This window comes from Sesamum indicum, linkage group LG15 (assembly GCF_000512975.1).
Source record: "Sesamum indicum cultivar Zhongzhi No. 13 linkage group LG15, S_indicum_v1.0, whole genome shotgun sequence".
NCBI lineage: Eukaryota > Viridiplantae > Streptophyta > Magnoliopsida > Lamiales > Pedaliaceae > Sesamum > Sesamum indicum.
The window spans coordinates 6,375,691-6,399,993 of record NC_026159.1 but is presented as its reverse complement, the minus strand read 5'-3'; the positions used below and the strand labels follow the sequence as shown (position 1 = coordinate 6,399,993).

The 24,303-nt window shown below is 34.4% G+C and overlaps 4 protein-coding genes across 5 annotated transcripts; 2 read left to right on the top strand and 2 right to left on the bottom strand.

The window, feature by feature from the left end:
• On the top strand, positions 955–2,897 carry LOC105178064 (pentatricopeptide repeat-containing protein At2g21090-like). The gene has a single exon (XM_011101417.2). It carries the CDS (start codon positions 1,149–1,151, stop codon positions 2,895–2,897), a length of 1,749 nt encoding a protein of 582 aa, XP_011099719.1. The 5' UTR covers positions 955–1,148.
• LOC105178065 lies at positions 2,989–16,632 on the bottom strand. Its single transcript, XM_011101418.2, has 10 exons — positions 16,228–16,632; positions 13,253–13,364; positions 11,706–11,867; positions 9,835–9,881; positions 8,925–9,051; positions 8,063–8,129; positions 7,269–7,991; positions 7,003–7,058; positions 6,202–6,762; positions 2,989–3,200 (listed from the first exon to the last, which is right to left on the bottom strand). Exons 1-7 carry the CDS (start codon positions 16,429–16,431, stop codon positions 7,943–7,945), a joined length of 768 nt encoding a protein of 255 aa, XP_011099720.1. The 5' UTR covers positions 16,432–16,632; the 3' UTR covers positions 2,989–3,200; positions 6,202–6,762; positions 7,003–7,058; positions 7,269–7,942.
• Positions 6,118–7,605, top strand: LOC105178376. Its single transcript, XM_020699173.1, has 2 exons — positions 6,118–6,832; positions 7,254–7,605. The coding sequence occupies exons 1-2, from the start codon at positions 6,156–6,158 to the stop codon at positions 7,339–7,341; spliced, it is 765 nt and encodes a 254-aa protein (XP_020554832.1). The 5' UTR covers positions 6,118–6,155; the 3' UTR covers positions 7,342–7,605.
• On the bottom strand, positions 17,163–23,899 carry LOC105178063 (protein trichome birefringence-like 14). 2 transcript variants are annotated; one of them, XM_011101414.2, is made up of 5 exons: positions 23,605–23,899; positions 22,428–22,736; positions 20,216–20,425; positions 19,086–19,281; positions 17,163–18,645 (listed from the first exon to the last, which is right to left on the bottom strand). In XM_011101414.2, exons 2-5 carry the CDS (start codon positions 22,582–22,584, stop codon positions 17,817–17,819), a joined length of 1,392 nt encoding a protein of 463 aa, XP_011099716.1. In that variant the 5' UTR covers positions 22,585–22,736; positions 23,605–23,899; the 3' UTR covers positions 17,163–17,816. The 2 variants fall into 2 exon arrangements, with proteins under 2 accessions (XP_011099716.1, XP_011099717.1); XM_011101415.2 differs by lacking the exon at positions 23,605–23,899 and adding an exon at positions 23,495–23,545.

Sequence of the window (24,303 nt, the reverse complement as noted above, 5' to 3'; positions counted from 1 at the left end):
AATAAGTTCTTAACGAATGATCAATCGAGACAAAAAAATTTTACTTCGTGGTCCTTGTAATCTCATAGATCCCGACCATTCTCTACCAGAATTCTGATTTATTCTCAAAGAGGTGAAGAAATAGATTCATCATTCCACTCCAATTGATTCAAGAACGCGAGAACGAACTAATGCCTCCTTCAGGTATCTCGATTGAAATTCCCATCAATGCGGATAAAATAAGATGTTAGTATGCTTGGCATAACAAGGTTTTTAATCGGTAAAATGACTAAAATGAACATGATGCTATTAGAATCAAATAAATTGTTATTTTCTAACACGTTTTGTTTTAAATATTTTCCCAACGCTTTTATAAATATATAGTAACATTAGTTTAATTTTAAATTAAGAATTTAATAGATAATCTTATGCAAACAAAAAAATAATACATTATTACCTAATTTTTGAATAAAAATAATATATATGTAAATTCATGCTAGTTGAATATTAATATAGATATATAATTGATATTTTCTTTGTTAATACAATAACTATTTCTAACCGTATGATTTATAATATTTTGAATTTATATTTTTAATAAATATAATATTAATATCAATTTTATGTTTATTTTTATTAATTGTAATAATTTATCATTAAATAATGAAACATTCTTTTTTAATGTTGGAAAAATTAAATAGCAAAATATCGTTAAATCCTAAAGAGAGAGCATATGTGTGCGCGCATATGTGTGAGAGAGAGAGCAAAGGGAGGTGTGTGGGCGTGTAGGTGAGAGACTGAAAATGTGTAAACCGCGATATTTTTATCTTATAACATAATTATTTGATATAGTTTATGCGATGTCATAAAAAAAATTAAAAAAAATAATTTTTTTAAAGAACTTTAATTAAAAGAAAACAATCAAACAAATATTGAGAGCTTGTTCATTTTATAAAATATTTTGAAGAGCTTAAATACCCTCTTAGATTAACATGTGAGTAGGATTGGATGACAAGTTCTCCTTATAGTTCAACTATTTGTTTTTCAGTAGTTTATTCTGCTTGTGTTGCTTGTTCGGAAAACAATAAGATCACCCCCTCAAACTTCTGTTTTTGGTGAGGAATCTGTAGCAGAAATCTGATTAAAACCAGCGAGAGACGGTGAATTTCATGCAGTCTAATGGAGCAACAACAATCTCAACCAATGACCGGCAAAATTATTGTGCAGCCCTCTTCTCTAACTGCATCAAAACCAAGAATCTCAAGCTGGGGAGAGCTCTGCACTCCCACCTTATCAAAACAGCTTTGCTTCTTGATACATTTTTTGCCAACCGCCTTATACAAATGTACTCCAAATGCAACTCCATGGACTATGCCCAGAAAGCCTTTGATGAGCTCCCGTTCAAGAACACCCACTCGTGGAACATAATGATTTATGTGCATTGTCAAATGGGGAGTTTCGGAAAAGCCCGCCGCTTGCTTGATGAAATGCCTGAACCAAATCTGGTTAGCTATAATTCAATCATCTCCAGCTTTGGTCGAAGCGGGTTTTACAAGGAAGCAATAAGTGTGTTCAAAGGAATGCAGAAATGGAGTCAGGGAGATGTGTTAATAGATGAGTTCACTTTTGTTAGTTTGACGAATGCCTGTGCTAGCTTGGCTGCTTTGGACTTGTTGCACCAAGTACATGGGGTTGCTATAGTGATGGGTTTGGATTTTAATGTGGTAGTATGCAATGCTCTGGTTGATGCTTATGGGAAATGTGGTGTGCCTGAGAGTTCTTACTGGATTTTCAGTAGAATGGAAGAAAAAGATGTCGTTTCATGGACTTCAATGGTGGTGGCTTATGCCAGTGCCTCTAGACTGGAAGATGCTTGTCTGATTTTTAATCAAATGCCAGTTAGGAATGCTGTTTCTTGGACTGCTTTGATCAAAGGTTCGGTACAAAATGGGAATGGAGAAAGAGCTTTGTCCCTTTTCAGGAAAATGCAGAACGAAGAGGTAATAGCTAATGATATTACTTATGTTAGTGTTCTAAGTGCTTGTGCTGATTTAGCCCTCATTGGAATGGGGAAGCAAATCCATTGCCGCATCATTAGAATTCGAAACAGCAGTATCTTTGATAACGTGTTTGTAGTTAATGCTCTAATTGACATGTACAGCAAGAGTGGTAACATGATATCTTCAATGATCTTGTTTGAGAGACTCCAAGAGAAAGACATCATCACTTGGAATTCAGTAATAACTGGTTTTGCTCAAAATGGGCATGGAGCAGCATCACTTTCCGTCTTTCAGAAGATGATACAAGAAAATGTAAGACCAAATGATGTGACATTTATCGGTGTATTGTCAGCTTGTAGTCACTCAGGTTTAGAATCTGAAGCACTCCGGTTCCTAGACATGATGAAAAAGAAGTTTGGTTTGATCCCACGACCAGATCACTATGCAATTTTGGTCGATTTACTTGGACGAAAAGATAGACTTAAAGAAGCATTAGAGGTGATTGAGAAGGCTCCTTCTGATTCTGATCATATCGGGATGTGGGGTGCTGTTCTGGCCACTTGTCGCGTCCATGGCAACTTGGAACTCGCCAAAAGAGCAGCAGAAGTTCTGTTTGAGCTTGAACCTAAAAATACAGGAAGATATGTTATGCTATCCAACATTTATGCTACAGCTGGTAGGTGGGACGATGCCCACCGAATTAGAAGGCTTATTGACAACATGGATCTAAAGAAAGAAGCAGGGTCTAGTTGGATTGAGGTAAAGAATGCAAGACATATGTTTGTAGCTGAAGACATGTTCCAATCCCATGTAGAAGATATAAAAGAATTACTTCTTAATCTTGTAAACCAAATGAAGGATGTCGGATACATGCACATTGAAGACCCATTTTATTTGGAAAACGATGGAGTGCCTTGATCTGATTAAGCATGAGGGAATTAATCTCTGATGTCCAGCATCTAAATTACAACCGAATCAGCCGTATTCGTGAGATTTTGATCGAGTAAACCCAAAGGAAAACTGCAGCCTGACTCTGATTTCAAGAGAAGGAGAAGTTGTATGTTTAAGGTAACAAGGAAAGGTCAAGATCCTAGACTCACCTCAACACTAAGACATTTCAAACCTGCTACACCAAGAACTCCACTCTTGATCCACTTTTCGTGCTGTCAAAGGGCTAAAGTGTTGGCGTTTGTTTGGCACGGTGCGTTGAAACGCAATTTCCTGAGAAGAAAAATATGCCAATATCTTGATTTCTAATTTGAGCATTGAAAATTGATCCTCTAGCTAATGCTACTACGATTTTTCTTCTTTCCAGGAAATCTCTCTCGTTGGATCCTCTTTCTCGAGTACAAAGGTAACTTCATCTAATTACTATGTTTGTTTTGTTCCACAATTCAGTTCACTAGGGAGAATTAACGCAAGTCTTGGTCATGATCAATGAATTCTATTGTGCACTTTTTGAAACCAAATAGAAGCTTCCATGGAATGTGCAAGTCAAAATATTTAGATTAATAAAGTTTATGTTGAATATATAGGCAATGAACGTAATGTTCAAGTCGATTTTATTGTTTTGTATGTTATAAGATTATTAGGAAGTATGACTTGCGATGAACATGCAGAAGTAGTATATTTTAGAGTTAAATATATTATTTAAAATTAGTTATAAAAATATTAAGTTCATATATTATTTATGTTTTTTCATTCAAACGTTAGTATATATAATTATATTTTCAAACAAATTGATAATAATTGTTTTTGTTGATAAGGAAATTATTTAATTCTAGTATTTGTAATTCATTTTCTAAATTTAATTGGTATATCAAATTTAAAATAAAATCCACAAAATTCAAATTTTGCGTTTCGTACTCTCCAATGATTATATTTCATTATCTTGTAACAAACAAATTAATATGAAAATAAAATAATAGTATTAAAAAATTCAGTACTAAAATAAAAAAACTAATTATACAATTGAACTATTGTCTATATATAACTAATGCATTAGTATTCAATTATTTTAAAAATCTTACTTTTAATTGTTATCGTCTTAATATTTATTCACTATTTGACTTTCCTTATTTTCTGTAACATAAATTAAACGTCATATATATGTATATTTTTGTTTTCTATGAATATCTTTTTTGTTTCGCAATATTTTTTAAATTGATTGATATTCCAATCGTTAGTTATATTTTAAAAAAAAAAAATTAAACGTTGGATAAACCCTTAATATCAAAATAATTATATTTTACATCTAGAGGTCCAATAGTGTTATGTTAAGTGCAATCTTGACAATTAGATTTGTTGGATGTATTATTCTTTCTCTATGTAATTAAGAACGTAGTTCTCCTCTCATAAGGAACTGAATCTTGTATTTGTGTGGTGAGTAGTTGCCTTTTGGCTTCACCTCTATTTTGATCTATATATTAAAGATGATATCAAAATATAATATGATTAGTTGAAGTATAAAATTTGGGTTGATGCATTTGAAGTAGTATTTGGCACTACATTTACAGAATATGTTGATGGGGTCATCAAGTTTTGTGATTGTATCTTTCGTTTGCCGCTCCCAGTCTGGACTGCAGGAGGACAATACCAACACAATAATAAATATTCTTCAAAATACAAATATCGTCTAAGAGTATCAACCAAAGCCGAATGGATTCAGATTCTACCTTCATTCCATATTGTAACTTTTTTCAATTTCAAGGCTGTCATTTTTTATTCAACTTTATCTACTTGAAAAGTACTACCAACTAATCGTTTATAAATTTGACATAAATTCCCCCAAAGTTTGTTATAATTATAAATAATCTCGTCGTTACAAAACTACTAATACCACTTGTGTTTGATGAAAAAGTTTGTTATAATTATAAATAATCTCGTCGTTAGAAAATTACTAATACTACTTGTGTTTGATGAAACTATGTAATCTTTAGGAGACAGAGGCCTAAAAATATCCACTTTGCCCTGTTTTTTTCTTTTAAAAACATTTTTTTAACAAGGTGAAATTTATGATTCATAAAAAAATTAAAAATTCTAAAAAATAAGTAAAATTATTTCATTGTCCACAAGAGCAATTTGATTAATTCACCATGAAAAATTAACATAGGCTACTTGTTGGACGAAAGTTAATATTAGAAGGTACTGGTAATTTTTCAAACAAAGAAAAGGTATTTATTATTGGGAAAAATGCATACCACCTTCTGTGATATACGAAATGTGCAAAATAGGAAGTGTGTTAAAAAAATACCAAATTACCCCTTTGTGTTTATTGTAAAGAATGCATACCACCTTCTGTGATATACGAAATGTGCAAAATAGGAAGTGTGTTAAAAAAATACCAAATTACCCCTTTGTGTTTTTAAGAACAAAGTAATTTATTCCTCTGGTCCTGAAAGTAACCTACACGCGCTTTAAATGCGATTTTAATTGATTTTCAAGAATAAAATATTATTTTATATTTAAATATAATATATACTATTATTATTATTATATATAATATTTAAAAAGAAAAAAAACCAAAAACCTAAATATTGATAAATATAACAATCTTGAAATACTTCAAGATTATCAAAAATCTAAATCTATATAAATTCATGAACCTCCAGCTGCACTCAAATTGGCTCAACTTCAACTCATAAATAGCAATATGTACAAAAGATCTTAGGGATGTTTATTGCTACATGTTATCTCCTAGGTTTTGTTGATGGTCATTGGTCAACTGACTGTCATGTGCCTTCGTGTTACCATGATGCATTTCATTTCCCTTTTCACTACAATAATAAAGTTACGACAACTAATTCTTTGTAATAGTCCAGACCATTTGTATGAAAAGACAACCGAAGTCATTATCAGAAACAAAAGAAAAGACAATCAAGGTGGGGCTCTGGACCCCCAAGAATTTCCCCAAGCACAATTGTAAGAAATTTGACGAGCAGAAACACACTTTCTAGTTGACCCTTTACAGACGGCAAAGACTTTGAAGGCATTGCAGAATAATGGCATTTGACTAATGTCTCATCACTCAATATATACATATATATACTTCAAGCCTATTTTGGTTTCAACAATCCCTGATTGTTAAATCATCTCCTTCATCTTTGTTTTGCTATAATATATAACAAAGCTGATGCATTTTGGTATGAGCTAAAAAAGCTGTTAGCATTTTGCATTATGGGAAGGTCATCAAGTGATTTTGAGTTTTGGGAAGAAACGTTACCGATTGATCGTCGTAGTTGTGGTGATTCCTTTGAAGGTCAAAGGCTTGTTGAAGATCAAGAGGGAGCTTATTCTCCTCCTCTATGGACAAGAGCGCCGGTTGATTGCAGGCGTGAAACGTCCCCTTTGCTGCCATGCAGACATGAGTACAGCTGTCTGTCTCCAGTGTCACGATTGAGGGCCATTGTCGATGGTAGACGGGAGCTCATGGAGATGATCCAAGACTTGCCAGAATCTTCGTACGAACTGACACTGAAAGACATAGTTGATGATCAGCAAAACATGGAAGAAGTGCAGGAGAAGAAAGTGATAGTAGAAGGAAAGAAAGTAGAGCATAAAACAGAAAGCAGACTGCAGAATAGTCGGAAAACCAAGAATAGGCAAATATGCAGGACTGAGAGCATGGAGAGTGAGGTTTTCTTGCTAAAGATGTTCTTACCTGCGTCTCTGAGTTCCAAGAAGAAATCTGAGGCAAGAAAACATCCAAAACCCTGTCCCAGGAAATCACTGGAGGGATCTGAGAAACGAGCAGCTAAAGACTGGTGGAAGATGATATTTGTAGCTGTAAAAGATAAGCGGAACGCTACAAGTATCAGCAGAAGCACAAGTGATATCAGTAGCAATAGAACCAGGTATGCATTTAGTAATTTTTCCTCTTAGCAGTGAGAATCTTACTGTAGCTAAATAAAACAATAATTCATGAAAAAACTTTATTGCAAAGATCACAAGCTGGTCCTCAAAGATAGGAGTGGTTTATTCCAAAAATCAAATGATAGATAACTGCACAGAGAAATTGTGTTACCAGGAAAGTGAACCTCATTCACAGCACTGTAAAGTCTAGAAGCATCAAATAAATACCTACATGTCAAATAACAAAGAGCTTCAGGAGATTTGACTGCAAACTTACACAATCAAATAATATTCCTTGCAGTTGAAGATTTTAATTGATAAAACAAGCTGCAAATAGGGCATGCATATGAATATTTAGCAGAGGTCCAGACCCAGAAATTAAGCATTAAATAGCATTATGTACTTAATCAACTCTGCTTGCAGTTTGGCAGAGAATACCATGATGTCTTCCCAGTGGTCCTTCAGCAAGGAGAACTGCAAGTCAAGAGGACAAAGGGGGTGCCTGTTCTGAACATGTTCGACAGAGTTGCAGAAGACGATCATTGGAACTCGCAAAACAAGGAGTATATGTGTGGGGTTTTTTAACACCCAAATGCCCAAAGCTTAAGGAACTGTGCACTTCGCATGGAATCTTGCCAGAGAAAAAGGGAATTCAGAGTGACATTTACTTGTAATTTCAAAAATTATACCAGCAGTTTGCAAGCACACTGTTATATGTACGAACCAATAGTCAAAATTACAAACTGGGAGGAGCAAACAAGTTTCAATTTCAAAAGTAGCATTTTAACAGATACAAGTGAAGTTTCCATCTTAGCGCTCTTCCACTGTTCAGTCACAAATGAAATCAGTGCATCACAAAAATCTGTACAAGCAGTTAGAATAGACACGCATCAAACTATGCAGCATGACTGATTTCCTTTACCAAATTTGAAACAAATACACCCGTGTAATTTAATATGTGATTGGCCGGTCTGCCTGGAGTAACTACTACTGCTGCTTAGGATCAGTTATATCCTGGCACCCACACTTCTGCATGATGAATCTGTATGAAGAACAAAACAAATGCTAATAATTTTAGGACCAACTCAAACATGCACAGAGTCCATTCAATATTATGCATCATCTTCAGTGTCATCTAAAACCGCTCCTCTTACTTTCGACCTGCCAAACAAGATCCTCGTTATTAGATAAAGTTCTGCAGTTGATTAAACAATCTGGGAACAAATACGAACCTGCGATATGCTGGTACAACACGGTTGGCTCCTTTTGTGGAGCTCGGGTTGTAAGCAGCATGCTTGTCTGCAAGTAGATATATGATTTGTTATTCAAGCAAAATAATAGAAAGACAGAAAAATTATGAGTTAAGGAAGAAGTAAACATAAGAGAGCATGACCTAGTAAATACCAACAAGAGTTAATCAATCAAGGCTAAATAGACTAGTTTACAGCTATGATCTCAGACTCAGCCAGAGAGAAAAATCAAAGCCAAAGCTGGCCTCTGAAACCACTTTTACATGCAAGCTGGAACGAAACTCAAGAGAGATGACAATATGATCTCTACACCACAACAAAATTTGACTATCTTTACAAAATATAATCTGCTTGCTGCCAGTGAATCTGCCAACAAGTCCAAAAGAGAGATCGCAGATTACCAGATTTGTTATCATACACACACTTGCAGATTCATATATTCTACTCCCTAAAGGAAATGAATATATTTCAGTGTTAACTTCAAGAAGCTCGTCAAACCTCTGACTCTGATTCTAATGTGCTTGAGCAATGACATTGCTCATTATTACAGTTTAACAAATGCACTACTCCTCCCTCCCTCTAATTTTCAGTTAATGTAACAATAGCCAGCTAATCTTTTATGGGCCTTCCAACATCCAAGTTCCAGAAAAGCAGCCTCAATGCAATAGTTAAAGATGACACGTAGAGTCCTCTAAGAAATCCAATGCATTGTTGGTGTTAGACGTTGAAGTTACCTAAGCACATTGTTTGATTCTAGATGGTAATGGACATATGCTTCTTGAAGTAGGAAGTCAGAGACCAGTATCCATCAACATGAACATGTCCTTTATAAAAGAGCTCATACCTGGTGAATCTTGTGAAACCATAACAGATGTAGAATCTGAATTGTCTCTGTCACTTATCTTCTGTAACTTGTGCTTTCTTGAATAGAGCAGCATGTCTAGCTGCTTTTGGAGAGTGGCATTCTTTTCCTGACAGAAATTTGGAATGTTAATAAGCAAACTGGCAATCACCAATGTGAAAAGAATATGGTAACTATATGTGACAAGAAATGGAAAATAGACTTGAATTGCATAAGAAAAGCAATTTAGATCAATAGAGGAACAGTGAGAGACCTCAGGATAACACAAACAAAAAGAGTAAAGAAAAGTCGTTGCAAAATACTATGAAGTGTAAAGGAAAGTAACACAAAGAAATTTATGTAATCAGAAAACTACAGTGGCATGAGATTAAGGTAGGTCTCAGCATTCAGATACAAGGCCTCAAATCTAAAAAGGCAAAAGAATTGCTCTCAGTATGCATCTAGTACATTAATTTTTAACTTAACACAAGGAACTCCCAGGCCCCAGCCAGTTATGGATTCGAGAGATCATTTCTCATTTTGTGCCACATCCATGAACCTGTAGAGTATAGATATAAGTTTCCAATTTGTTGTTTGAATAAGCTATGTTTCACAGATACAAAAATGTGGAAGTATCATAAGCATACATCACAACAAAATACTGAAGGCAAGACTTAGTAGAAATCAGTCAGATTTCAACTTCAAAGTTTTGATGTATCTTGTGTCCAATTAGGTAACCTGAACAAATGCAGCCACATTTCTTAAATTATGCGAAAATGTTAAGCAACAAGTACATGTATGAGCGTGCGCTTAAATCAGCATCCAACAAAAGATAAAGATAGATTAAATGTTTAGACTTTAGATACCAGCATCATTAAACAGTCGAAGATCAGCTACAGGTAGGAGCACTCACCTGTTCAGCAGCTACAACTTTTGTTAACTGATATTTGCTATCTTGCTCTGAAGACACAAAAAGATGGATGAAATAATTTATAAACAATTCTAGACAAAAGAAATATTCAATGAAATAAATTTCACACCAAAAGAGAAGGTACATGTAGTCTATGACACAGATGATGTAAAGTCCATTACGGATATTTTAACAGTAGATAACCACATTCATCACAGTTTAATATATTGAGATTGAGCAACAAGCAAAGAGAATTACATATTATTAAGATAAGAAAGACACTCCACTAAAATTCCTCATGTTATAAGTTGGTTGAGCAATTATTTCTGATACACTGGTTTATGATTCCCAATCTTCTTTCCCTTGAACTGAACCAAAAACTACTCCCAATTTCTGCAGAAAATTTATTATATTAATCCCATGCACGTCAAACTCTCAAACATAAACCACTAAAAAGACGATACTCATATAAATAAAGAAAAGGAGAGGTAACAAAACTGGAAACAGGAAAATAGAACTCAGGAAAAGAAAGGAAAACCAAACTCATATCTCATACAAGTTAGCTAATTCCAGGAAAATCATAATTTCTTCACAACAAACTCCAAGTTATACATGTACATAAATAAATAATTGAGACCAACTTAAGTGGCATAGATTTTGATCACAAGGAGATCCGAGCAAACCAAAATAGACAAATAGACTGCATAAAGAAGTAATTTTAGTCCTACCAATCATTTTCATTACATAATAAAAAGCATATATATTTACATCTTCCCATTCGTAATGTTTGGATTTGTGTTTTGAGTGTTTTGTTAAGCATTTTGGAGATAGAGAGAGAAAAATAGAGATAAGTAAGTGTGTGTTGAAAATACATGGTATGTTTGTGTTTTGAGGTAATCTAAAGTATTTTAAAATAAGTGGTGTAGGTTTGATGTTGGGATTTTGGAAACAAAAATTACTGTGTTCATTGTCAAATCATATCTTTTTTATATATATTTTATATATAAATATGTATATATACAAATATTGTATGCTTAATGTTGTATTTTTGGGAGACAAAAATCACTGTTTATTGTCAAATCATGTCTCTTTTATATCATATATATAAGTATATGTATATTATATATAGAAAGTTGAAAAAACAAAAAAAACACACAGATAAGGTGTAAAAACACAAAAATAAACATTGGTATCTTTTATCTTGTCTCCGAAAATAGGAAAACATGAATCCAAACATAGTATTTTTCAATCATACAATACAAAAGGTCTGATTTAACACCAATACCAAAAAATTCCAACAAATCATCCAAAATTTTCATTCTCCAATCCCACCTTGATACCTCCACGAAACAAAACTCCAACAAATTATAGATAACTCTGAACAAAAAAGTAATGCTTACCAAAATATATTTGTAAGAAGAAAGGTCTATAGAGATCCAAAAAAGTTTAACATGCAATAACACTTATCTTGGTAAATGAGTTTAAATAATTTTACACAAGAAATAAACATACTCTTGACTGTTGTTCAATAGCATCAGCTATCAGTAATATAGATGAAAACGGTATAAAATAAGTAAGTTTGTTGAGGAAGCAAATCCATCAGTGAAACAATATATTAGTCGTATATTGTGTTCTGCCTATTGATGGATTTAATAATATGAAACTTCCAAATTATGAAAAATCCATATAACTTTGTTCTAGATATGGAGGAAACTTAAAATTTTACAAATGAAATGATCCTCCTCTAAGGAACAGTTTGCCTGTCTTTAAGCTGTGTATTGACTGGAGATATAGATTGCATGGATGCCATCTACCAGCTACCTTGACATGAACTTGAAGAAATAATACTTTTAGTAATTCAGTAAGTAGATGACCTTCTATAAGTGAGCGCTGCACATCCTTGAATTCTTTGTATAGCTCCAGAGAAATCTTGGCCATTGCCTCACTGGCAGCACCATTGACGAGTTTACCAAGTGAAATAGAGAGTCGTGGCATTCCTTTTGCTTTTTGGGCAATTAATTTTGCATGAGAAGCACCTAGATAAGAAAAGACATGAGACTGGAAACTCAATGCATTTATTTAAAGCTTGGGCATAGATACTCATATAACTGATTACAATGCATAAACTGGACAGCAGGACGTCATTCATCCACATCACTCTACCATGGCCATTACTGACACTAGAAAAGCATATCAATACGGAGAGAGTTTACACATAAAAAGATGAAAGACGAGTAAACACAAACATCAACACAAGCCTGAACTTGATTTAAACTGAATTATCAAGGTTATCAGTAAAATCAAGGTGACTTAACATTTCCAGATTCATAATTTGAGGAATCAGTTAGAATTCATTCTCATGTGACACCACACTTGTTTGATTTCCTTGTAACATATGGTATCAGAAAAGCACAAAACTGGTCTGTTTCTCATCAAGTGTATAAATCAGAATGCAATAATGTTCAAAACCGTGATTATACACTTACTATTTCAATAAAACTGAAGCAGCAAATAAGGACCACATGGAATAATCTCAGTTATCATCCAACTACTTGCACCAGCCACTTGCACAGATTCTTTATCAAGTATCAACCATGCAAAACGTATCCCACATTAAACTTCCTCGATTCAAAAATGCACATTTGCAGTCAACATTATTTTTGAGAAGCAACTCACTACTTCCTTGATCATGAATGGTGCTACCCACTGAAATTACCACCAGACGCCAACATACTACGTGGGTTACTCGTGATTTAAAGTAGTGAATAATGCAAATAATAGGTGTTTAAGAAATATAAGCATTCCCTCCCAAATCAAAAAGAAATATAAGGATTCATTTATCTGCAGTGGTCTTCAAAACTGTGACAAAGAACCAAGTTATCCAAAGAAGAAGAAATACTTTTTAGTGATGAGAACATATTAAATGTTATAGCTCACTCTAATTGCTCCCCGGGTAAACAGGAAAGAGAAAATAATGAAGACAAGCATTCTTACTGTATAGGTGCAGAAAAATCTATATGGTTAATATCCTGTTACTATATTTAACCATACATGCACTAATATAAATTGGTATAAAGTTTTCATCAAATAAAGAGGAACAAAAAAGATACGAAGGTCTTCATCTAGGAGCTTCAAACAACTAGACTCAAATGGTTCCCTGGGATGACCTAGATCTCCCTCAGACCCGTCCCTCTTCGTGCATTTTTCTTATTTCGGAGATATATTTAACAAAAATTATGATGCAGTTTAGCAACAATGTCTCTTTCAACCAGGCTACCACATATACGTGCACCAAAATTGAGCAACACTAGGAGGGGGAGGGAAGGACAGCATTTTCTCAGCTGTCCATTTCTGGTCCTATCCTGATTAAACTGACAACACTCTAGGAAGATATCATTATAAAGGACAAGTATTAAATCACCTCCTGATTCGTACAAATCCTCCATAACAAGCTTCACATCTCCAGATTTCAAGGAAGTTGTGACATAGTCAACAAATTCAGACCACGAGCCACCAATTCCAATATCATCCCTCTGCATTATTTAAAATAGAGAAAATAAAAGAAATGGTCAGTTGCATCAAAAGCAGCATAAGTATATAACATTATATGGTAGGTTTACATCATACAAACCAAAGCATATCATTCATGAGGAATGTATACACTTTGGAAGAATGTTTACATCTCAATCAAGACTTATCTGGAATTTATTCTGATATATTTGTACCCTTCTAAAACAGTTCCCTGCAGTTGGTGCTCAGTCTTTATATGCACATAATATGCATAAAACAAGCCCTAAAACCCTACAATGCTTTTGTAAACATGAGCTATCTGACCTGTTCACTTTATATGCATGGCAGAAATAACATATTCAAAAATAATTATCCAGCAGAAAGTGGCAATCAACTTAAAATATGCTTCGCCTTCTCATGAAATATAGAAACTGCTAAATAACCAGAATTCTACTTCACGGGATTAAAATGCTTAAAAGAATATCACATATTCCTCAGTGTTTTGTGTTATATCTCCTACTGGATCAAGCAACCATATTATGCTTCCTACTCTTCCCATGAAATAGATTGTTTCCAACAAACGTGCAGTAACTGTAGTGTGCCTCACACCAAATATGCCCGCATGACCTACATCTACCTGGTGCTGGTTTTAGATATACCTCATAATATTTATAACAGCATTCCAATGACTAGAACATGAAGATCTGCAGAACTATTTAACCATGCCAAAAGCAAAAAACAAATGCTCAGCTAATATTCTCACTTCGCAACCAATCCAATACAATATCCAGATCGTCTAGCTGGCAACTATCACAGATAGTGTTCTAGTGTTATACTTGGATCCACTAGCAGTATTAATAAATCAACCAATAACATGAAACAGTGTATCTTATTTAAGGTAATGCTTAGTGCAAGAGCAGCTACAATTCCATAAAGTTACTTGGGGGTCCTAGATCTCCGGTATAAAAATGAGACTACAGAAATAATTTCAACTTGTAAACTCCCATGTTTTTCATCTCTTGTGACAACAATTACTGTCAGTGTACACAACTAGGCAAGACTCACCAACTACAAATCCTATGAAATACTAAATGATCAACAACACACCTTACAGAACAAAATCTTTCATTTAAGCTTTACAATTAGCTATATAATGAATCAATTTGTTGGAGATTCATACTCAAAAAGTCTTTTAGTAACTGTACAATAAATCCGTTTCAAATGACAGGAATGTGTTAAGACAGAAGGCATCCAAATGAGAGCAGGATTTATTACATCCTGTGAGCCAGGCCTCTTCGGTTGGAGCATTGGAAATAACGGCCCAGCATATGCTACCTGTGAAGCCTAAAGTGAACCTAATGTATAAATTCATAAGCAACTTCAGGTGCAAGATAGTCAAGCCGGCGAGCTTGACTAAGCCTTGACTCAACCTTAGGTTTCCTTGAGCTCTCCACCGAACTGATCTCGAACTTTAACACAGGTGTTAGGAAGCTATCGTGCAGGGTCGCAAACTTTGTTTTTTCATTATGTTTTTAATATAATTGTATCATTAATAATAGTGTAAATTTAACAATAGTATTATTTTCATTAACAACAACAACAAATTTATTGATAATAATTGTGTATGTATATATATTGAATTGAAACAATTCACTGAAGTAAAACAACAACATTATTCTACTACTAATATAATAATCATTATATTATGTACTGCAATAAAATAAAATTTTAAAACTTTTTCTTTTTTTTTTTTTTTTTGTTTTGGAACAAGTGAAATACATTAAGCAAAACATTTATACAATGTCTAGTCCAAGTACATCCGGATTGGAGACTTTGCGTGCATCACTATTATAAAGTTTAAGATTACATGTTAACTAAATTGATAAAATATGCTAAAGTAACACATAACAATGATGATGATGACAAAAAAAATAATACTATTTTCAATAACCAAAAGATAAGTCTAATTGAGATAATTACACTCCACAACCCTGGGTTTTGGTGTAATTACACAAACAACCCATGAGGTTATGCTTCCGTCTAACAAATATGATCCTCCGCTAGTCAAAATTCACTAATTTATTAATATTTAAAAAAAATGAATGAAAATTGATATTTACCCTCGACAGACTTATACTAAATTTGTTAATATTTAAAAAAATGAATCAAAATTGTTATTCGATTGACTCACTACTGATTTATTGCAGGTGAAACATACATTAACATGTCAAGATCTAAGGGTAATTTGATCTTAAAAAGATTTATTTAACATGTAATTAATAAGTAATAAGTCAATTAGAATTAAATATGAATTTATCCAATTTTTTGTTAATATCAACAAATTCAGTGAATTTTGAGCAACGGAGTTACTTATTTGTCAGACGAAAGCAAAACTAAGGGGTACTAGATATAATTTCAAACTGCAAGGGTTTACGTGTAGTTAAATTAAAACCTTATGGGAGTGGAGTGTAATTATCCTATTAATTTATCATAATTTTTCTTTTTAAGTGAAGTCGCCTCGACTCGAGCTAGACTGAATCGCACGCTAACTTGCTTGCTCTCGTTAATGCCAATTTAAGACAGCCTAAACAGTAAACACCAAATGGGAGGAGAAAAAGCATACACTCCACTACTCCAGCATTGTACTCTATGCCGGAAGACATATACCTTGCTGCAAAACTATCATTTTTCAACAAATAGCATAGTTACAAAATGCCATTTCCTAAAAAGCATCATAATTGAATCCATAATCACTGTACCATGACGAATCATGCGGGGGGGGGGGGGGGCGGATATATGACAAAACTCATAAAGAAAAATTAGGGGAAGATAATCTGAACTTAGAAATTGAGAAAAAAAAACAGAGAAGGTGAAAAGGTGAGTAACCAGGTCCTCGAGCTGATGACGAGACTTGATGGCCTGAAAGGTATTGGACTGAAAATCGGTGGCAACGATTCGGAGGCCAGAATGGTCATTTCCATCACCATGCACGTGAAAGAGAAACGGCGCCGGCGGTTTCGTGAGCGGCCGCGGCGGTGACCATTCCGCGATCACTTTCCGGAATACTGGACACATTTCTTCAAAGCTCATTTTTCTTCTCTTTCTCTTTGATTGGTGTTTGTTTATCTTTCCTTCTCTCAATTCTTTCTCCGACGTTTGATAATTATAAATGGGAAGACGAAAAGAATCCCTCAAATGAGAGGGAAAGGGGACTTTACTCTTTACAGTGTACTATGTACATTCATTAATTTGCTCCTGCAATTTTCAGAATACTATTTCTTTTCCCCTTCCTTTTTTTATCATTTTTGCTCATTAATTTGTAGGATTTTGAGTGAATAAATTTTAGGGTAAGTTAGACTTAGTCAAAATATGCAAATATTTGATATTCTTTTATAAATTATAAATACACGCTTTCAAGAATATTAGTGTAATATTTTTTCATGAATGTCCGAGTAAACGTTGCTCTCTAAAAGAGGGTTTAGTTGTAGTATTTAGCATAATCTCAAATGATGTCAATATAATTTACAACAAATTAAAATTACATGATAAACTTCAATCATCAAAAATTGATATAAATGGATTATCAATATATTATAATTACATCATGAATTTCAATATACCACGTGATATAAGTTAAATTAAATTGATACCAAAATTATAAACAATCCACAAAAGTAAATTACTGCAAACATCACGTAAACATGCTTAAATATAGGCAATTTTTGAAGATAGAACTAATGCCCAATCAAATAAATTTAAAAAAAAAATGTTAACGCATTTTTAAAACTCCAATTTTCAAATCCACCAATCTAAACACAATGTAATAAAACTTTCAACTTGGTTTCTTCTTTTGCTGTTTTTCACACACTCAGAAGTGCAATGTGTTGCATACAAGAACAACTACGTACAGTGATCCCATCAGTAGCAAATCAACAGCAGATGACAAACATGAGAATCATTCTCAACAGGTGTACAGCTGAGTGAAACCACACATCAACTTGTAATTGTAATGCACAATGCTGTTGAATTGAAGTATTTGAAGTTCTTCCCTCACATATTTATGGATAGAACTTCGTGAACGTATCGAGTACTTGTCTCGGATGGAATAGCAAGTCAGGAAAAAGAATCAACTATGCAAAATTCTGCTTGAGAACGGTGTTGTTATGTAATATGAATAATATTGACAAAAAATAACCTAGTTGAAAACCATAGGAATAGAGCCATATCCGTGCTGAACTTTGTCTCAGTCAGCCAACTTTTCTCCCTTTGACGACAGGCTTGACCGCTATCTCATTTTCGTTTGGATAAAGTATAACTCATGCAACAAGCTGTGGCTTTACGTCGTAGTAAAGAATACACCAGAAGCAAGCTCTCCATGGTAAAAGAGAATGACTGGTCGATAGTAGAGACAGCAACTCTAGTGGCATCATCTTTGTTCCCGTTGAAGCCTTTTCTCAGAAGACGAGAATAGATAACTAAAGTTGGGCATAAATTAGTTCGTTCCATGTATCAGGAATACCAGGAAGGCACCAATGCAAGCAGTCGTTTATACCATCCGATGCTTTTATGCTGTAGCGTGATATGTGAGCCTCGTCCCTCAGTTCAGAAAGAGCTGTTATATCCAAAATCTTCACTTTTGTGCCCCTAACCGCACCCTCAGCAACAGGGTCACTTGATTCATCCTTAAAGACTCCGCTCCCCTTTGATAAAGGAGAGATGTTATCACAGCTACCCCCCGTGTTCCATTCTCCATTAGCAAAATGTCTAGGTGATATTGTTCGTAGAAAAACTTTCAGCTGTGGGTACAAAGGAATTTGCGAATCAAGCCATCTAACAATGCTATATAGTGTGTAATTTTTAGCACCTCCCATCGTGATCAGCCTTCTATCAGTTACTGGCTTCCCGTTTGCATACATCACCCACCGATTTGCCCTGAGCTTCCCCCTGTTCCAATGATGACCTGTATTGAGAACCACCACATCAAACTGAGGGAGAAATCGCCTCAGAAAAGCTGGTGGCCGATCCAAATGCATGGCAAATTCAGTAGCTGGGTCTGTGATATTGATTGGCTCTGTGTCACAAAGACTTGCGGACCAGTAAAATAAGATAGTGGTATTTGTATCAGGAAAATGATATGCCCATCCATCGGGACGAGTAGCTCCTTCTGGTATGGCAAGGCCATATTTCTCACCCACATCCTCAACTTCCGGCATCTCCTCACCGCCAGAGACCATGCACATAAGTGATTGGAATTGCTGTCTACCCAGTGAATCGCCTATGAATGCAAAAGTCTTGTCCTGCATTCTGAGATACAGACATTAGGGCACAAAGATCAAACAATAATTTTCATCTACACAGCTATACTTGGCAATACGACCTGAAAATGATTAGTTTTCTATCATATACTTTTCCAGGACTCTATGTTTGCTTCTGCTGTATTATCGACTTTCCTGTTTCCATTAGGTGGCACTCATAAAAAGATATGGGAAACTATAATCGTCAACTGGAGGATATCTCATTCAAAGGAGAACATGTATGTTCAGGCAGACAATTAATAATTCACGCCTTTAAGTTTAAAGGTGGATATTTATTTGAGTAAACAATGACATAGATGAGGCACTTGCAATTTGATCTCAATGCTAACAGCTTGAATGAACGTAGAGAAACCTTTTTGTATCAGTACGAGCAGCAAAGAATCTTGCAAAATGTGAAAGGATTCAAAATTGCTTAAAGGAGACACGTACTTTCTCAAAAATTGAGCACCTTGAAACTCAGGCATCTCACAATTGGTTGGCTGCCAACGATACCCTTCATATGAAAAATCAGTACGCTGGGTTAGTCTACATGCCCACATATCGGATAACCACTGCTTACATCCAGACCCAGAATATAATGGTCTTCGACTGTCTGCAACCCATCTTCCTTTAGCATAATTACAAGCTGCGCAGAAATATAAAAGATGTTATCACAGTATAGCTTGAACCGCTTGATATAGTAACTTATTCATGGATTCATTGGCAAAAGAGATGTGAAAGAAACAAAAAAGTAATTAAGTAAAAAAACATCCGCTAAGATAAATCAATTGCAATAGGAATAAATCAACAATTTAGATTGTAAACAATAGACTGACATGAAAAATGTTAAATTTCAAAAACAAGTTTGAATGTATGCCAAATCCAGGTAGTCTCAGTAAATTATGACTAAAATGATTAAATGTCTCAGAATTTGAGTAACGTTTCCACATATCAAACTCAAGGCAGTGGGGTTTTACCAATGATACTGCCACCTTTAGAGTGATATCAGATGCATTATATGAACAAGCAACCATACTACCTTAAAATTAATAACCGAGTTTCCTCCCATACCAATCGTCACCTATGGAGGATGCATGGATGCCCACTTTCTATTTCAAAACTTCAATGTTCATTAACATAGTCTCATAACAATGCTTCAGTTACTAGAGAATAAATATATCTTTGCCCCAAGGAACTCCAGACAAACTTTCAAATGAAATCAAAGTAACGCATTCATATTTCATGCAGTTTCATTAGAGAGAGAATTTCTCGAATTCAGCATGCTAGCCACAAAGATTATACAAATCATATCAAACAATAGATATCATCATTATGAACTTCCCAAGCCCTCATCAATTCTAGTCAGTAAATACTTTATTGCCTATGAAGTACAGTGCATTACACAACCTAGCATCCAGAGAACTTGTCCTCAAATAATGGCAAATTTTAGATAGTCATATATCCACCACCAATATTCATAATGGAAAATAGCGGCCTCTCGATTCAGAAAGCAGTACATATAAGGACTGAGAAGGTATAGATTTTGATGGGCAGTAGAGATTAATTAAATAGCACCACACCTTGCCTCTCTGAAGAAGAGGCTGAAACCCTGTTCTCATCTTGTCTTTCAGTAGAAAGCATGTTCATCCTGTCCATAGCACTGTCAGAATGCTTTACTGTCTCGTGAACATCTTTACCTTCTGCTAGATGAGAAATTGAATCTTCCTCCATTAGCTCTTCCTTGGGATTTAACAACATTGAAGAATCAGAAGGATCATCCACCAAAAGATCTGCAATTAAAACTGACTTCAAATGAGAGCCCCAAGACTATTACAAAATACTGAAACACTATAAACCATTATCATATTATGTTGAAAGCTTTCCCTAATTACACAGATCAAGGAAACCGGTACATCTTAAATTGAAGCTTGAAACATCAAACTCATTAAGGAACTATGGAGAAGTTGAAGTACAATATGGACTGAGCAAGGAAATAGGTAAAAGTACCTAGAACTCTCAGAAATTTAATGTAACAAATTTAAGATTCCCCCACCAACACAGTTTTGCTGAGTAGTTTTTTATTGCACAAAGACCGTCCCATGAGCACGAATATCTTTTAGAGGAGCTTGAGATGAACTGGAAAAATGCCCAGTGAGAAACCCAATGAAAACGAGCAATAATCTTCTCAACACATCTTTTTTCTAAAGTATATAGCCAATGTGACTATTCCCCCGAAGAAATATTTTCCAACTAGTAATTTGCCGGGGAAGGGGATACTGAACAACCAAATCATGCATGGAATGATGCAAACATTTCATGACACAATTATGCTACGACACAAAGGGGATCCAATTGATGATGCATACCAACTAGTAGAACGATCGCAGCAGCGAAAGCACAAGAGTTAACAATCAAGATTGTTACTATACCATAATGATAAACCTCCACACCATGTTTGGTTTCAAAGGTTGGCGACTCGGTAAGAGAACATCTCACCTCCTTAACGTCCTGCCTGAGTTAACAAGTCCCTCAATATATTATTCAAGACATTCTGGGAGCAGCTTATCCTCCTAGTTAACATATAAATCTTATTTATTCTATCTACTGTAGTTGAAACTTCCTTTGATCATATTTGAAAATTTATGTGCATAAATTGTTCTTAGAGATATGGCTTCTGAAACAGTCCAACACTAAAAAGAAATTATTAGTCATGTAGTTAACCTATGCCACAAGGTCTCAATTTAATTGTATATTAACAAGACAAAGCAAAATTGCTACCGGAAGATATTTTTTCTAATAGGAATTACTTTTTATTTTTCTGACAAAGCAAATAGTGTTTTATGTAATCATCTAGTATTGTCAAATGATACATTGTTTATTGGAAGAACCTTTGTATCATTATGAAAAGATTAGAAATTTTATTATATTTACCATGTATCATTTTCATTGTAACATCCCATCATTATTTTATAAGATGGTTGGTAAGTATGTCCACATAAGGAAGCAATGGGGATTATAAGAGTTTCTCCAGTCCTTCAATTTCTTGGATATTCAAAAAGATGATTTTGTAAGTTTTGGAATGAGCCATGAGATTCATTGTGAACCATTCAAACAGAAGTCCCTTCCTTAATTTGGATGTGTATTCTATACCCTGTGTATCTAGGAGATAGTCGTCAGCGCCCAAACGCATTTATCAAAATATGAGAAAAATAAAAGAAAAGGATTGGAACCACCATCAAAGAAAATAGGAAAAACATTTGAAGTGAAACACGCTTCTTTTCCCTCTGATTCATCAGAAAAGAAAACCTCTGGAGTATCTTTTCAAGTATTTTAGTTCTATGCTATATTTATCTAAAAGATTACCTAATTTTCATAGAAGAATTAAAAAAAATAAGTAGATGTAACATTTACTATTAGATACTATAGAAGTTCAAATTCCGTGATGAAAAGAAAATAAAGAAGTTCCAATCCTAGTTATCGGTCTTTCTTGGACTAATTTTTACACGAAACGGATCAAGTAGATACCTGTAACTCATGCACCATAAAGTTAGAAAAACTCTGTTTTTCTGTTGCTTCATCAAATATAGCATTTGACACCGAGACTTCGTTTCTTAGATGATAATCCCCTATCCTTTTACCAACTTGTGCTCTTATGTTAATCAGTTTCGATACCAATCCCACAGCCTCATATTATACCAATCACAATAACATGGATTAGTTTGTATACCTTCAGCGATGATGAGAATCTACTACACGTAACAAAAGGTAAAACACCTAGATAAAATTAACTACCTGGGTTCTGCATTATGAACTGCTCTTGTGCAGATAATAGACTGATAACGAGTGGGTTGTTCTCCCAAGACCAAAAAAATATGGTGGTGAAAACAAGAGCAGCCACAGTAAAAGAAGACTGCCGTCCCCAAAGTCTACTAGATTGACCACCCTTCATCTCTTTATGTAAACTCTTGAGGACCTAAGACTCAGAGCCAGATCCCAGCCTTATAGGCAGCTTTCTGTCAGGAACTTCGTCATGCGAAGTGTCACCAGGTGCTCACAAGAATGTTCATGCAATGATTGTTGGCGTCTCTTATATCTGGGAAGCTGAATAGTGAAAAAGCGCAAAATATATCAATATGATTTCAAGCAAAATACTTCAGGATGCAAGAAGATTTTTGGGGACTTGTGCGATTAACAGACATGCTACCAATAGCAAAAATTTACAAATTTCAGAGGATGCAGATAATAATGGAGCAAAAACATAAGACAATCTTAGAATTTCGTGATGCAATCAGCACAAGAAAGTCTTCAAACATGTGATCCCATCTAATTATTGCAAGTGTTTTAAACAAATATCCCTTATTAAAAAATCAGAACAACTCACGGTTTTGCATTTGCAAAAAAACTCATGTATAACAAAGATCAAAAGTACTCCAACCAATAAAAATTCAAGAACCCAACCGTCAACCCGGATAGAAAATATACCAAGCATAAGTAGATGTGAACTCATTTGTAACGTCAAAATCATGGCATCAGCACTGTCAAATGAAGTTCTGGTCAAACCAAACCAAGCTCTTTCTTCTCTTTTTTTCAACCCAAAAGTAGCATAGAATTCTTGCAACACTAAGAAAATCTCATCTTCTTATTTTGAGATGTTATTAGCTACTATAGCAACTTATCATCTATATTTCTTCTCCACAAACAACATTATCATTTTATCACAAATAGGAAAAATACCCAGAAGCCAATGTGACAAATAATCAACATTAAAAACCTATAGACATTGTAAGCAATAACGGTTGAAATTCATATAAAAACAGAAACCGCAGAACAAATAATAAAACCCCATTACGAGCTCAAACCTCCGAATACATCAAAGGAGAAAGCCGCATCAAGCACTAAATGTCAAGGAATGCAGCAGCCGGTAATCGTGAATATTTACAAAAGTGCAAGTACGAACATATATATTAACCTGGGTTTTCCCAATGCTGGTAGATCTGTCAAAATCGTCGAGAATTCTTCCTGGGGTCTCACGGAGAGTTAATAGATCCAAATGAGCAAATATACATGCACATGGGTCGATGAAATTTGGGTCCGGTAGCGCGACGGGTCGGGCCAAGTTCGAATTCGGAGTTCGTGATTAGGTGTGGAAGCGTCCGCGGTAAGACGCAGCGCAGATATTTACGAATTACGGCTGTGATGAGCGATGAGAATTTGGGTGGCGGCGGCAGACTGCCTCGTAAATGTGGATTGTTATGAACGGTAAATTACCAGGGGCTGTAATATTGATTATTGCTTTAAAAATTACAAATATATATTTAATTATTATTAATTTTAAAATATTTATAATATTTTAAATAATCAAAAAATATTTATAACTATGTCGAACTTGAAATGAGCTCATGAATTTAATTATAAAATTAAAAAGTACAACTTAAATTATTATGCTTCAATTATATAATTTTCCATTTAATCAACGATGTCATAAACTACTGGTTAAATTTGAAACTTCATTATTAAGTTAAAACCATAGGTTTAAGTACTACCAGACGAGTAGATATTTATATCATTTTATGAGTTTGATTTCGAGACCCACCAAATATGTGTTTATTATAATTTAATTTATTAAGATATAATATAATAATTGATAAAAAAAATATATGATTTTTTG